A 16,127-nucleotide genomic window follows, 5' to 3' on the forward strand; every position below is an offset into this window, starting at 1 on the left:
ACACTGATTTATTATTTTCTGAATAATTGGTTTATAAAAATTATACATTTCAAATTATAAAGTAACTTAATTCCAATAACAAAGGTCCTCATTGTTTGCATATAATAGGGTTTTATGTGGTATTTGTTTAAAAATAAGTTGTCCTTCAGTGTGCCTCTCCCTGACTCCAAAATCCACAGATATTCAAGTACTTATATGAACATATAGAATTTACATATTACCAGCATATCCTCTTATACTTCACGTCTTCTCTAGACTATCAATAATGCTAACATTATGTAAATTTTACATATGCCTTTAAAAAGGCATTAATCATAAGAAAATGAAGTACATTTTCAATGGATACAATTTCATTCTTTTTTCCTCAATTGCCTTTCATTTGTAGTTGGTTGAATTAGTAGGTATGGAGGAAAGACTGTATTTATTGGTGACAAAAGTGCTTGAAAGTCACTGCTCCATTGGTGAATTATTGTTGAAGGATCTTTCCAAAAAAAAATCTGATCATATTTGTATTTACAAAAGATTACACAGTTAGATACTAGATTTGAGGAACAAAGAAACAAAAACAGGAGGGCCAATTTGGGGTTCTGACTGGAATCTAAATAAAGGAGACAGAAGTTTGACATATCACATGGATACATTAAAAGCCACAGAAGTCAAGGACAGATTGGATTTAGAGGTGAGGAAGGAGAGCAGATCAAGGCTGATGCCTGCATTTCCTGCTTAGGTTTCCAGGTTGATTTAGGCACCATCTGCTAATATGGAAAATTAATGTGCAGGAGGTGGCTGTGCGCAGATGGATGGCACATTTGAGGTTTGGTTTCTGAGAGAGATACTGGAGGACAGTCATGAAGAGCAGGATTGGCCGATTACAGTTCAAGTACATTTATGTTGAATACATGCAATAGTGCAAGCTTGCCCAAATAAAAGGGGGATTTCACCACTCCAACATGTAGCCTTTCTACGGGCATTTAAAATAAATTGGGAACTACATATAATATTTGATTTATCATATATTGGAGGCATCTAGGAAGGAGGCTAAGATGGGCGTAGCCCTGGCCTACTGGGTCTGGTGGCTGAGGCAATGAACTGTGAAAGAAAATTACATTGATTCAAAACTGAGATCACAGCTCTGGAAGATGGTGGTATTGAAGGGCTGGGAAAAGCAGAGAGGAGCGAGAGATATAGGAAGAAGAGTCAGAGAAGGAAAGGATTCTGGAAATACACTGGATTTAGTAAAAACAAAACAAACAAACAAAACACACGGAAATCCTAGCCATTCTGGAGGCTGAGATTTGAGGATGGTGGTTCAGGGAGAAAAGTCCATGAGACTGTTATCTCCCATAAACTACCGAAAAAAAACAAAACAAAACAAAAACCAACCCCCAAACCAAGAAAACAGAAATGGAATTGTGGCTCAAGTGGTAGAGGGCAAACCTTGAGAAAGGAAGCTCATTGACAGTATCCAGACCATGAGTTCAAGCACGAGGACCAGCATATAACCAAATGAAAATAAAACCCAAACGAACAACAAAACCAAGGAAGGAAAAACACTTCATGTAGGAGGATGGCCGGTTAAGATGTCAGAAGGGCCTCAGCATGAAAGAAGGGGGTTTCTAGTAGAGACTGAATCATTGTTCCCTCTGAGTTGTCAGCTGTGGCTTCCCCTCAACTCAGTGGCAAAAACAACTCTGAACCTCATCTCTGACACTCCCTTCTTCCAAGGGTCAACCCTCCTCCAGGTTTGCCTGCCTTTCTTCTTTCTCAAGTGCCTCTCAGTAGCTGCTAAGGTTGTGCTTTGTCTAGTGTATCTTGGAAAGATCTCTCCAGTACGAGCTTCCCGCTCATGGTAAGCTCATTTTAAAGGCCTTGGTTATGGAGGAGGGATGCTACTCACTTGATGTTTTAAGTGAACTACTTTTTATTAAATTAAACCAAATATCATTTTCAGAGATATAATTAAGTACTGCCTCATTTTGCTACTTAAAAGTATACAGTTTGATTCCTTCTGTGGTCACCCAGGAGGGCAAATGTCACCTAGTTGGTATTAGCTCACTTTCAGGAAGAAGCCTTGTGCCTTTGGGCTGGGGTACCCTCTCCATCTCCTCACTCCAGCCCCATGCAGTAGCTCATCTTCTTTCTGTCTCTCTGTTTCCATAGATGGAAATAAGTGGATTTGTAATTGGCTTCTGTTATTTAGCATGTTTTTAAGGTTCATGTGAGTCCATTCACCCGATGATAGACACTGGGGTTATTTTTTGTTGTTAATTCATTATGAGTTATCTTGCTATAAATATTCATGGATGAGATTTGTAAGTACATTTGTTTCCCTCTTGTTTATAAGGTAAGAGCAGAATTTTGTACTTATAGTATAGGATTGTAGAAACTCCTAATTTGTAATTACTCCTACATGTTGACAGCATTTCTCTAGACACTTTCAAAAGTCCTCTTTTTAAAATTATCTTTTTTGTATTTTAATTATCTTAAGTAGTTGTACAAAGAAGTAACTATTCACCAAGTGGTTTATAAACACAATGTATATTTATTGATACCACCCCTAAAACTCTTATTTATTTATATATTTTTATTTTTTTTATTTTATTTTAATTTTTTTAATTTTTATTTTTGCCAGTCCTGGGCTTGAGCTCAGGGCCTGAGCACTGTCCTTGGACTTTTTCAAGGCTAGAGCTCTACCACTTGAGCCTCAGCACCACTTCCAGCTTTTTTCTACGTATGTGGTACCGAGGAATTGAACCCGGGTCTTCGTGCATGCTAAGCAAGCACTTTAACCACTAGGCCAAACTCCCGGCCCCAAATTTATATATTTTTAAAATGTTTTTGGTAGGTCATTTGTGGAGCTTGAACTCAGGGCCTGGGCTGTGACTCTGAGCTCTTTTGTGCTCAAGGCTAATGCTCTACCCATTTGAGCCGCAGCTCCACTTCTGGTTTTCTGATGGTTAATTGGAGGTCTGGATTTCAGTGGCTTTTCCTGTCTGGATTTCAGTCCTCAGGTCTTAGTCTTCCAAATAACTAGACTTGAGCCACTGTTTCTGGATAGTCATTTTTCTCCTCCTCCTCTTCCTCCTCCTCCTCCTCTTCCTCCTCCTCCTCCCGTCCCTCTCCCCCCTCCTCCTCTTCTTCTTTATAAATTCTTCACCAAATGATTTGGTATAGCCACATTAAAGTCATCTCTTCAAATGAACATTTCCTGTCAACTACTTGAGATATTTATCATTGTAATTAGCAATACAACCATGTAGCTTTGCTGGCAAAATCTTAATTCTGTTTGCCTGGAAACCTGTTCAGTTTCTGGGTAAGTGAGGGCTGTAGAGAGAGTTTTGGATGTCAGTTGTGTATAGCTAGCAGCAGCTCTGGCTTCAAAGGCAAAGAGGTAATGACATGAGGATTACTGATTAGGAAAAAATAATTAAAACCTGTTCGCAAATACAGAGGCTGTGTGTGTGTGTGTGTGTGTGTGTGTGTGTGTGTGTGTGTGTGTATGTGTGTGTGTGTGTGTGTGTCTAATTTCACTTGGCTTGCGTTATAGATGATGTTAACATAATAAAAAAAGATTTCTGCAGCTGGGAACTGAACTCCTTTGAATAATTTCCTTAGCAGGAGCTGAACAGCAGGTTGCTTTCTTACCCAACCTCTCAATGGGTACAGCAAAGCTTTAGTTTACTTTTCTAATTCTAAACTTGGCAAAAACTTGAATTGTCCATATGGATTCAAATATATAGACTCTAAAATAAGGATTTGGGTTTTGAAAGAAGTTGAAATGGAAATGAAAAGTAAGAAGGTTTATGATTCCTTTGTTGATGATAGAGCCATCCTTGTGGACAGATGACAGAGGAGGAATGGATGCCTGAGCTCTAGAAGGAGGTCCAGGCTGAGGGTCTGGATCTTTCATTTCCTGGCCATGACACACTTTCCATAGGATGCTTTCCCTTCTCTGTGAGAGGGCAAATGATATTTGAAGGAAAGGGGAGAAACATTATTTGTGAAAATCTTTTTTGTTAATTATAACGTTTATTATGAAGGTAAAGCATTTGCTTTTACTTGCCCACTTATTTATTGCTCATTTGTTCTTTTAAGCTCCTCTTAGCGTTATGTGTTCTGGATATGAACTCTTTGCCCACTGAATAACTGGCAAAGATTTGAGAATTCTCTAAAATGAGTAGATCTGGAGCTCTGAATCAATGCTGCTCACTCCTTTACCATTATTGAGTGCTGCAGGATGTGGGCTGCTGACATTGAGCACAGCATTCAATGACTTCACATCAGGGTTTCTCCACTGCAGTGAGAGGGAAGGGTTTTAAGGAAATGATCACAGTGCCACAAGGAAAGTGATGAAGTGCTAACAGAGCTGATGACAGGTGACTGGACTCTGTCTAAGGCAAGGACAGCTTCTTAAAAGGTTAAATTTTAAATATAAAATTCATAGCATGTTGGAGTAAAGACAAGACACAATCTGATTGGGGCACTAATTAATTCATTAATTTTATGATTGGCTTACAAATAAAGCCAAGTGTGGTGACTCATACTTGCAATCACAGCTACTTAGAAAGTGGAGAACACCAGAAGAATCATGGTTATAGGCCAGGCCGGCAAAAAGCAAGACAATATTTTAGTTAGTAGCCATGTGTAGGCTAGCCTAGACTATCTATGTATATCCCTATCTCTGTCACAATCTCTCTGTCTCTCTGTCTGCCCATGCATCCATCCAGCCTTCTGTCCATCTACCTACCAACCTATCTGACCTTATCTGAAAAATTAAGTTAAAAGGGCTAAGGCAAGGCTCAAGGAGTACAGGATTTGCCTCACAAACCTGAGGCTCTGAGTTTGTACCATAAGAAAGAAAGTGTGTTTGGTGGTTGTGTGGAGAGAATGGATTGGATGGAAGAAGTGGCAGGGTAGGGTCTGAACTTATTTTTTTCAGCTTTTCTTTATCAAACCTAATTTCACCAAGGTGGGAATCCAAAAGTCTCCCTAGGGTGCTGCTTACCTTTTCTCCACTGGGCTGAGATCTGAGAATAGTGATCCAAGAGCAGCCAGGCAGAAAAGTCCATGAGACTCATCTCCAATTAACATCCAGAAAACCAAACTCAAACCAAAACAGAAGTGAGTGGAGCTGTGGCCCACATGGCAGAGTGCCAGTCTTGAAGGAAAACAATGAGCAGCGACAGTGCCCAGGTCCTGAGTTCAAGCCCCAGACACACACACACACACACACACACACACACACACACACACACAGACATACACTGTTGACCTTAGCCAGAAAACAGCTGCTTTTCTATTTTGGAGTTAACGTTTGCCAGGTGTCAAACACATGTAGAGAAATTTTTTCCATAGACCAATATTAAACATTTTATTTATATTTCTTTTGTTTTTAATGGTCCACAAGACTATTTATAAAAGCAAGAGCTAATCAGAACACTCATTACCACTGTTTTTAGAAAAAAAATTCTCCCTTGGGTACTTCTATGAATGGATCAATATAATATCCATTTATTTTTGTCAACATGCTCAATTATAGTGGTATATTTTAGAAGTGGTCTGTTGTCTATTTTGACTGAGTTAAAAATACATGATCCTTTTGAGTGTTTCTAAAAGCTGCTCCATAATGACAAAGCTAGGTGATTCTTGGTTATGTTGAATTTGGATCTTTATTAATGTAGGGGCCTCGAGAACATCAATAATCTTACTTCATATAATTCTGTTTCTGATATAATATGAAAGTAATTTACTTTCTCCTTTTATTAGGTGCTATATTAAGTTTTTATATCTTCTAGTTTCTATAACAGAAGTTGTGGTAAATATTTGAGTTTGAATATGATCAGTTATATATTAGTTAATACGGTTATATGAAACAATACAAATGATCAGAAAACAATAGGGCTGAAACAAAAGCAGCTGTGTCTGATGGTGGCTGGTGCAGTAGAGAGTTATGCTGAGTCTGTGTCCTGGATAAATAGAATTAAGAAAATGACAAAGCTGCCAGGAGTCATTGGTTCATGCCTGTAATCCTAGTTACTCGGGAGGCTGAGATTTGAAGATCATGATTCAAAGCCAGCCCGAGAAAGAAAGTTCTGGGGGAATCATCTCCAATAAACCAACAAAAAACCAAAAGCAGAGTGGCTCAAGTGGTAGAGTGCTAGTCTTGAGTAAAAAGAAACAACAACCAAAACCCCCCTCAATCTTCAAGGACAGCACCAAGGTCCTAAGTTCAAGCCCCAGTACTAACACACACACAAAAGAAAGTAGAAAAGTGGAAAAGAAGTACTGTAAGACTCACTAGCCCAGGTGAGGTAGGATTGTCCTAAATTCCTTGGATGCTAGGGAAAGTAGGTGGGAGAATTACCAACTGCCCTTAGGAAGGAGGTGGATGTGGCAGCTGCCATCTTGCTTTGTGTTTGCCTGTGCAGCATGACACAGGGGAAAGGAGCTTTAGCCTTTGATTAACATTTTTAAAGAAGAAATACTTCTAGTAATATTTAAAAGCATATTTTCTTTTTGGCTTTCAGGAACATTAAGAAAGGCCTACTTTAAACCAAATGCCAGTGAACCTCTGGTCACTGATGGGGAAGTACAAGTGCCTGGTGTCATTCTCGTCAATACAACGTACAATGAGAGCACACGACGTCTCCTAACTACTCCATCTCCCACTCAGCCCAGCCCAGCCTTCTCTACTGATTTGTCTCGCTCTGGGGACCAGCGACCCAGGGATATAAGTAAGTCTGCAGATGCTGAACATGAGTGTTATTTAATGTCTGTGCAACACACAGACATCCACTGTGACAGCCCAGTGACTTTCCTCAAACAAAATGGCGGCATGTCAGTTTGCCCAAAGAGATAGAGTTAGAAATGAAAATAGGCCAATTTTATTCAATATGGCTGAGATACAAAAATGTATGCTGACAGCTCCAGTATGAAAGGTGGTGCTTCAGTTTTGAAGTTCCTGATTTGGAGATGATTAAATGAGTAGTAAGTTATTTATTTGTGTTGGCCTTTTACTGTCCAGTTAGAAGCTCAGTATATTCTCAACATTAATGAAAATAATGTCTTGCCATGGATTTGATAACATTTTATACAGTTCAATATCAGTGCCAGCCTGTGATCATATAGCTTTTTGAAATAAAAAGTATTTATTAGGGCCGGGAGTTTGGCCTAGTGGTTAAAGTGCTTGCCTAGCATGCATGAAGACCTGGGTTTGATTCCTTGGTACCACATACTTAGAAAAAAGCTGGAAGTGGTGTTGAGGCTCAAGTGGTAGAGCTCTAGCCTTGAGAAAGTCCAAGGACAGTGCTCAGGCCCTGAGCTCAAGCCCAGGACTGGCAAAAAAAAAGTATTTATTAAAAAAATTAAATTGTACAAGAGGGTTACATTTAAACATGTCCATTTCTGTATCCAGTGCATCTAGATTGGAGAGACCCTTTCGTCATTCACTTCCCTTTTCTCCAGTCACATCAGGCTTCCTGATGTATTATCACATACATACATTATGTATGATGACTGTATTGCATACATTCCCTTTTCCATTCATCTGTCCCTCTCCCACTATCACCCCAAACATACTTCAGCTTCCCAATACTCATTGTGTTAAACTAGTTTGTCACACACACACACACACACACACACACACACACACACACACACACGTACTATCCTGTAGATCCTTCCTTCCTTCCTTCCTTCCTTCCTTCCTTCCTTCCTTCCTTCCTTCCTTCCTTCCTTTCCTTCCTCCCTCCCTCCTTCCCTCCCTCCTTTTTTAATTTTTTTTCTTTCACTGTGTGTTGTTTCTAAGGCTTGAACTCAGGGCCAGGGAACTGTCCTTTAGCTTTTTCACTGCTCTACCTCTTGATCCACAGCTCTATTTCCAGTATTTTGGCTGTTCATTGGAGATAGACTTGTCTGCCTGGGTTGGCTTTGAACTGGAATCCTCAAATGTCAGCCTCCTGGATAGCTAGGATTGCAAGAACAAGCCACCAGCATGTAGTTTGAACTTTTGATAGTTTTCAAAACAGTGATTAATGGGCGCCAGCCTTCACTTTGTTTCTGAGGTTTCCCTGTGCTGCATTTCAGGTTATCCTTCTTTATTATGTATAAATTTATTTTGCTAACAAGTAATCATTCCTTGAGAAAATGGCACGTGCAGGAGTCTTCTGCATAAAGACTGGAGCAGGGTTTATTAGTCATTGAAGAAAAAGCTAGAAGACTGAAGGAAGGCCAGAGAGTGTGGACACAGTGCCAGTGCCTTGGTGGCAGGAGTCACATTCTGGAATGTGGCCATTCTAGACAGTCCTGAGAGCTTTAGTTAAAGTCACTCAGTTTCCAGAGCACTTTGAGGGTGTGGATTTGGGTGAAAAATGCCAAGAAACCTCAGCTGGGGTTCAATTAAAGCTGATTGGAATTGTGACAAAACCTACCCATTGAATACTTCCTTTCTCATTCACAAAATCCCGCAAAGAGGTAGTATATCTTACTTTTGGAACAGTGTATTATTTTTATTCTGAGCCAGGAAGGGAAAGATGAAGCTGATTTTTAGCGATCTTGGTATGTGCCTGCCAGTATTTGAAGAAAGCAGGATTATTCTGTGTTTGTTTTTGTCATTGTTTGTGTTCTTGCTCATTTTGTCTTAGCACGGAAAGGCAGACTGTCTAGATTCTGCCTACATCTATGTGTTCTAATTGCTTCTTATGCTCACTGGTGATTCACATGTTCATTACCTGAGAGTAAAATTGAAGACAAGCCAAGGTAAAATTTATTGTTCTCATGAGTTTAATTTTGAGGTTGTGTATTTTGGTCACGACTTAAGCACTTCATTATTCTTAAGGACAGTGTTGAACCATCAGAACTGTAGAAGTAATTGCAATAAAAACAGCCCAGTTAACATTGCTGCAATTATAGCAACTGTTGTTTTCTCTTACTGCATTTACCTGTAGTTTGAAAATCTCCTCAACTGCTAAGGTTCAAATGAGGTTGACAGACACATGCCTTGAAGTAAAGAAACATATGGTAGCTGTCGCCCCATTAGGAAGTTCGATAAAAGTCTGACTCATTTTCTTTTCCTGTGACTGGAACATTGCTTGAGAATCTGAGCATAATGTGACATGTAGAGGAAATCCAGGTGAAATTAAATGATGGAATGGAGGAAGGCCGAAACCTTTGAATGCGTGCCATTCTACTCTGTTAATGTTCTTGATAGCAAAAGCTTTACAGTCTGCCTACATAGATTCCCAGACAGATTCCTGTCAACAACATCATACATCTTAGTGACGGAGCAAGCCTATGATCATAGAGCTTTTGGTAGCATGTGCGAATATTTTCTTTATAATCTTTCAACTGATGAAATTCATAGGCAAGAGTAGTACATTATTCTTTTAGCTATAATATTGAGTCGGCATATCCAATATTGTTGGCTTACTCATCGGTAGACATGACATTGGGTCTCAGGACAGATTTTAGAACAGTGCTTTATTATTTATTTACTTACTTTTTAAAAACTTTTTTTTGTGCTAGTCCTGGGATTGAATTCAGGACTTGGATGTAGTTCCTGAGCTTTTCTGCTCAAGGCTGGCATTCTACCATTTGAATTACAGTTCTGCTTCTGTTTTTTGCTGGTTAACTGGGGTTGAGAATCTCATGGACTTTCCTACCTGGACTGGGTTTGAACTGTGATATTCAGATCTCAGTCTCTTGAGTATCTAGGATTACAGGTGTGAGCCACCTGTACCCAGCTGGGCAATGTATTTTTCAAGTACTTCAACTTGCCTTATTCAACTTTATTGATGTATTCAAAATACTCAGAGCAATTCTAAGCAAACTTTGAGTTCTATTTTTTTCAAACTTTAAGTCCTTAGAGAACAGAAAGTGTTTTATTTTAAAAAAAATAACTAGTCAGTATTTCAATAAAAATTATTTGAGTGAACAAATGAGTAAAATACAGTTGCTAAAAATATGTGTGTGTGTGCCACTTCTAGGACTTGACTTCAGGGCCTGTGTTCTCATTTATCTGTTTTGCTCAAGACTGGTGCTTTAACATTTGAGCCACTCTTCTTTTTCTGGCTTCTTGTTGGTTAATGAGAGAAGATTTTTTTTTTGTATTTGTCTACTATGGCTGGCTTCAAACTGAGATCCTTAGATCTCAACCTCCTGAGTAGCTAGGATTACAAAGGTGAATCATAGGTACCTGGCCTTTAAAAAAGTTTAATGAATAATTTATCAATTTTGTTAGTGCTGATCATGTTTTTATCAATTGCTTCCCTCCCCCTTTTTTTTGCCAGTCCTGGGACTTGAGCTCAGAGCCTAGGTGCTGTCCCTGAGCCTCTTTGTGCTCAGGCTAGCTCTCTACCACTTGAGCCATAGACCACTTACTTCTAGCTTTTCTGAGTAGTTTATTGGAGATAAGAGTCTCACAGACTTTTCTTCCCAGGCTGGCTTTGAATAGTGATCCTCAGATCTCAGCCTCCTGGGTAGCTAGGATTTCAGGTGTGAGCCACTGGCACCTTGTTTCACTTGCTTTTTACATAACTGACCTCCAAGTGTCCTTTAATATCTTGTTTTTAAATTAACACATAACAGGGAATCTTTTTTCTAATTACTATACCTTTTATTGGTATTCTCCAATTGATACGTTAAGTTCCTAGCATATGTAAAATAAAAGATAGTTAAATACAGGTCCAAAATACAATGGCTAGGCATTTTATACTACCTAGATTTCTTGAATTGAGTGCAAGGATTGAACTCCTGGCCGAAGTTAGCAGGAAATGGTCTTCCTTTATGCTATTTCCTTCTTGTATCCTTAATATCATACTAAAGCAGAGTTTACAGTTTATAAAGTTTTATCTGGAATGCACCATGAAGCCTTATTATACTGTATGGTACATTTGAGCTTTCTGAATATAAAACAGGTTTTATGTGACATCTGCTACTTCTAGAGTTTCACTGGTGGTGATTTGAAATCTTAAGTGCAATGTGGGAAAGGAGAGAGGGCCCTCAGTAAACTTTACTGCTGTGTTTTAGCAAGGGTCTTTTTCTAGGATGCATTTTGTGCCTGGCTTTTAACTTTCCTCATTTTCCTTATATATTCAGAAATATTTAAGTACTGGTGAACATTTATGAAAGGGGACCATTTCTGACCAATCAGGAGATTCTGGATTACAGAGAAAATGGCTTACATTGAAATAGCCTGCATATCTGACCAAGTGTTAGACTGACAGCAGAGTGGATTGATGTGTTGAAAGCTCGAAGTGTTCTTGTTATCACTTCTTTTATAACCAGCCCTCAAATCTTTTATTTCAGATGAAAGACCATCATCCCTCTAATTTACCCACTTAAAAAAATTAAAACATTCTGCTTGCTTTTTTTTAGAGATGCAATTCACATACCAAGCCACAAACTATAAAATAAATGCTTTTGGTATGAACAATTCGGGACTTTTGATTGTATTTAGCTCTTGGCCTAAATAGAAAATAGGTTAATTTTCTATTTCTATGAATCATTTAGGTAAGGGGCCATCATACAACATATGGTCCTTTGTATCTGCAATGTAATGTTTGGAGAGTACATTCATGATCTAGCATTTTTAAAGGCTCCATCCTGCTTACTGTTGAATAATATTTCAAAATATACAATATAATATTTTATATTATATAATTATTATATTATATTGAAATACAATATTTTAGTAATTGACTTACCCATTGATGAGTACTCTTCTCTTTTTTGTCAGTACTGAGGTTTGAACTCAGGAACCTGTGATTGCATAGTTGATAGTCTACCAGTTGAACCATGCCTCTAGCCTCTGTTTATTTTTTAACTGTTTCATTGACAGAGTTGTCTTCTCCTTTCCTTTTTAGGTGTTGTGAACAATAACATTGTGGCTGATTATGACTAAGTTTTTATGTGGATATAAGCTTCTAGTTCTCTGTATCTAAGAAAACTATATCTAAGAAAGTGGAATTGTGGAGTTTATTATTTTAGTATTCTTCTGTTGTGGAAACTGGGTATTAAGGACTCCAAGTATTATATCAGAGTTAATTTCTTCTTCAGTAATGTCAGATTGGTCTTGACAAATATGGCATGCTCTTTCTCATATGTAGAATCTGGACTTACAAAGCATATTACAACCAGTGAGAGAGGGCAGGGAGAAAGGGAGAGTGCTAAAGGGGTTGAATGTGATGGAAATACTTTATATGTATATTTTATAACAATAAACCTGTTAAAGTTTGCTTTTTAAAAAAAAGGGCTGAGGACTGTGATTCAAGTGGTAAACTGTCAGCCTAGAAAAGCTGTATGGTCCTGAGTTTGGACCCTAGTACCATGTCTGGGGTATGGTTGAAGTCATAAAACTTTCTTGGTAAGTCCAAGACTGAGTCTAGTACCACCAAACTCCAGTAGCCCAGTGTCTCCAGAGAAAAAAATTCATACCTCTAATCCTGCTATTTTGAGAAGCTGAGATTAGGAAGATCTTGGTTCAAAGTCAGCCTAGACAAAAGTTTATGAGAGTCCTCCCCCTTCCCTTCTCAACCAATAAAAAAGTGGTAATATATGTGTTATCTCAGCTATGTGGGAAACATAAATAGGAGGATTATGGCTATGGCTGGCCTAGGTAAAACATACTAAGATCCTATTTGGAAAAACAATGAAAGTAAAATGGACTGGAGATAAGGTTCAAATGCAAGTGCATAACTAGCTATCATGAGGTCTTGAGTTCAAACCCGAGTATCACCAAAAATTGTTTTAAAAAAGTGGAGAGGCCAGGAACATGGCCTAGTAGTAGAATGCCTGCCTAGCATGCATGAAGCTCTGGGTTTTATCCTCAGTACCACATACACAGAAAAGGCCAGAAGTGGTACTGTGGTTCAGGTGGTAGAGTCCTAGCCTTGAGCAAAAGACCTCAGAACAGCTACAGATCCTGAGTTCAAGCGTAGGACTGGCAAAAAAGTAGATTGCCCTTTTTTTCCCCCTGCTCTCCTTTCCTTGTTTTGCATCTCAAACAGAACAATCTCAATCATTTGGCAGAGCTTGGAATTTAACTGAGACAGTGGAACAGGGCCTGTTAAACTTTTTCTTTTCTTTCTTTTTCTTTTCTTTTTTTTTTTTTTGGCTACAGTCTTTGTCCTTTCTGAGGTACTTTAGGCTTGTCTTCCTTACCTTCTTCTCTTCTGCAGTCTCTTCTGGGTGACATATATTCCCCAAAGGTAATGTTTCTGTAGCAGATTAATACAGCAAGCCTGAGCCAGAGTTAAACACTCACATCAAGAAGGCTTGTAGCTCAGAATTGCCCTCTCCAGATTCACTGTCACAGTTTCCTCTTCAGGAAGAACAGCCTTATGCCCTGGGTCGACACAGGGGGGAAGAAAAACAGTAGCACATTGATAACAGCAGTGCAAAAACAATCCTGGCCAACCTCAAGTACAAAGAAGATTTTTTTAAACAGCCAAAGGCTCAGCTGAAGCTAAAAATGAACTACACGATTTACTTTATTCTCTGGTTCAGAAAGAAAATTGGCACTTTATGTAGTCATTTGCCTGAGTTATTGAATTTACAGACTTTCTCAGGTTTTGGGTCTTTGTATAATTTTGTGTTGAGAGCAAAAACAAAAACAAAACAAAATTCCTCACAACTCCAACACATCAGTGGGAATCTGTTTGCTGTTACTTTGGTCTTTGGAGAATATGCTTTTTCATTGACTTGGAGCTGGAATGAGTATGATAATGAATTTTCCAACCCAAAGCTTTACATCTGTTCACATTTGATGCAAACCATTCCTTGTGTTTATTGTTACCATATTTTACTGTTCTATTTTGCGGCTCTGCCTCATTAAACTAATATTTGCAAATGGTGTCTAGATTATTAGACTGTGCTTGCTTGTAATTAGGTTAAGCTGGGAAACCCATCCTGATGCTATATACTCTTTCAAGTTTTATGAGATATTTGAACTTTAGGGAGTTCAGGTTAATGTTCTGTGGAGCATTCAGTTATCAGCAGTTGTTTGTTGGGTATCAAGATTTGAAGTTGGATATATGGACCATAAAGATGAGATATGTACTGATATATTGGATATATTTGTATTTGGTTATTTGAAATTGGATAGGGAAGGGGGGAAAACAAGATGAGGGATGGGGGTGGGGAGGAGGGAAATGGGGACCAAGACATGAGAAAGGGTAACAATGTATGTGAATTAATGCACCTTCTATCTGGCGAATATAATGTAACCCTTCTATTAATTACAATAAAAATATATGAAAAAAGATGAAATATGTAGAAGTCCTAACTAGGCAATCAGTTGTCTAGAATCATCTTGAGATATGATCCCGTAATTTATACTTGAAGAAATAAAATGAAAAGTTCTATGAGAGACTCACAGGAAGGAAAAATTCATGACCCATTTCCATTCTTTTTATTTATTTATTTTTGATTTTTTTTTGTCCATAATGGGGCTTGAACTTGGGGCCTGGGCCCTGTTCCTGAGGCTTTTGTTTTTGTTTTTTGTTCCTTTTTTTTTTTTTTTTTTGGCTGTAGAACTTGAACTCAGGGGCTTAGGCACTGTTCCTGAGCAATTTTTGCTCAAAGCTACACTCTACCACATTGAACCACAGCTTCACTTCTTGTTTTAAGTGGTTAATTGGAAAATTAGAGATAAGAGTATCTCAGGGACTTTTCTACTGGGGCTGGCTTCAAACTGTGGTCCTCAGATCGCACCCTCCTGAGGAGCTAAGATAACAGACATGAGCCACCAATGCCTGGCTCCTCAGCATGTTTTACTCAAGGCTAGCTAGCACTCTACCACATTGAGCCACAGAGCCACTTCTGGCTTTCTGGTAATTAATTGGAGGTAAGAGTCTCAGTTATTATCCTGCCTGGGCTGGCTTTGGACTTTGATTCTCAGATCTCAGCCCCCAGTGTAGCTAGGAGCATAGGAATGAGCCACCAACACCCAGCTCATTCCTTTATTTGTAAAACATGTTTTATTAATTCAGTGTTTTTTAATGAAAACTTTTCCTGAACAAGTTCTTTCCTTTTTAAGTTGTATTTAATTGTTGGGATGCTATATAGAGTGGTTCAGTTACACTTGTCAGGTTATGGGTACATTACTTCTTGAACATTGATACTTCTTTCCATGTTTTTCTCCCACTTTCCCTCCCATCTCCCTCTCCTAATTATCTTGTTTTTCCCCTTCCCTTCCCTATTTCAAATAAACAAATTAACGTATATACAACATACCAGGTACACACTAAGAATAATCACAAAGATACATTTTATTTCTATAATTCAGAGTTTTCATGCTATAATAGATAGATCATTCCTCTAGAAATCATCAAGTTGTATTTACAATTAAAAAATGGATTGTAAGTACAAAGACCGGTTAGTGAGTTTCCATTTTTAGTGATACTGCTACATTCTTAAATTTTAGAGCAAATTTAAAACTGTCCTTGAATAACTAAACAGAGCCTTTACTTTTCAGTTTTATCCACAGCCTATGAAAGGCTGACCTTGATATTCTAGGAATCAATGCAAATTCAGTCATTTCAAGAAGTTGGCCATGTAGAGATACTATACTTTCTTCCTCAAAATAATCTTTATATTATAGGAATGGTATGTGTCAGACCATTATGGAAAACATCAATGGGTTCATCTGAGAACAATAGAAAATTAGTCATTCTGTGCCCTCTTTTTTAATTTTTAATTTAATTTTTTATTGTCGAGGTAATGTATAGAGGGGTTACAGTTACATCTGCCAGATAGTAGCTGCATTACTTCTCACACATTGATACCCCTTCTCATGTTTTTGTCCTCATTTCCCTCCTCCCACCCCCTCCCAATCATCTTGTTTTCCCCTCTTCCCTTTCCTATTTCAAATTAAACAAATAAATGTCTATAAAGTATACCAGGTAACAAAGTCAGATACAGTAACAACATGAGATTAACCAAAGCTGTGTGTTCTCTTTTTTACTGTGGCAAAAAACATATCATGAAATGTTCATTGCAACTGAAATATGAAGTGTAATGCATTATTGCTATCGCAGTGCTTTCTAGAAGGTCTCTAGAACTCTTCCATTTTACGTGACTATCAGTGACTCCCCTCTACCTTACCTCTGTCGTGCTTCTGGCAGCCATGG

At 38.4% G+C, this 16,127-nt stretch overlaps 1 protein-coding gene across 1 annotated transcript in view; it reads left to right on the forward strand.

Annotated features, from left to right (window-relative positions):
- The window catches only part of Corin (corin, serine peptidase), a 195,736-nt gene that overhangs the window by 23,537 nt on the left and 156,072 nt on the right, over nt 1–16,127 (forward strand). The window contains exon 3 of the mRNA XM_090344076.1: nt 6,528–6,734. Within this exon, the coding sequence (XP_090200202.1) occupies nt 6,528–6,734 (207 nt within the window). The remainder of the gene's footprint in view (nt 1–6,527; nt 6,735–16,127) is intronic.

Source organism: Megascapheus bottae, chromosome 13 (genome assembly GCF_031878675.1).
Source record: "Megascapheus bottae isolate mThoBot1 chromosome 13, mThoBot2.hap1, whole genome shotgun sequence".
In the NCBI taxonomy this organism is placed as follows: Eukaryota; Metazoa; Chordata; class Mammalia; order Rodentia; family Geomyidae; genus Megascapheus; species Megascapheus bottae.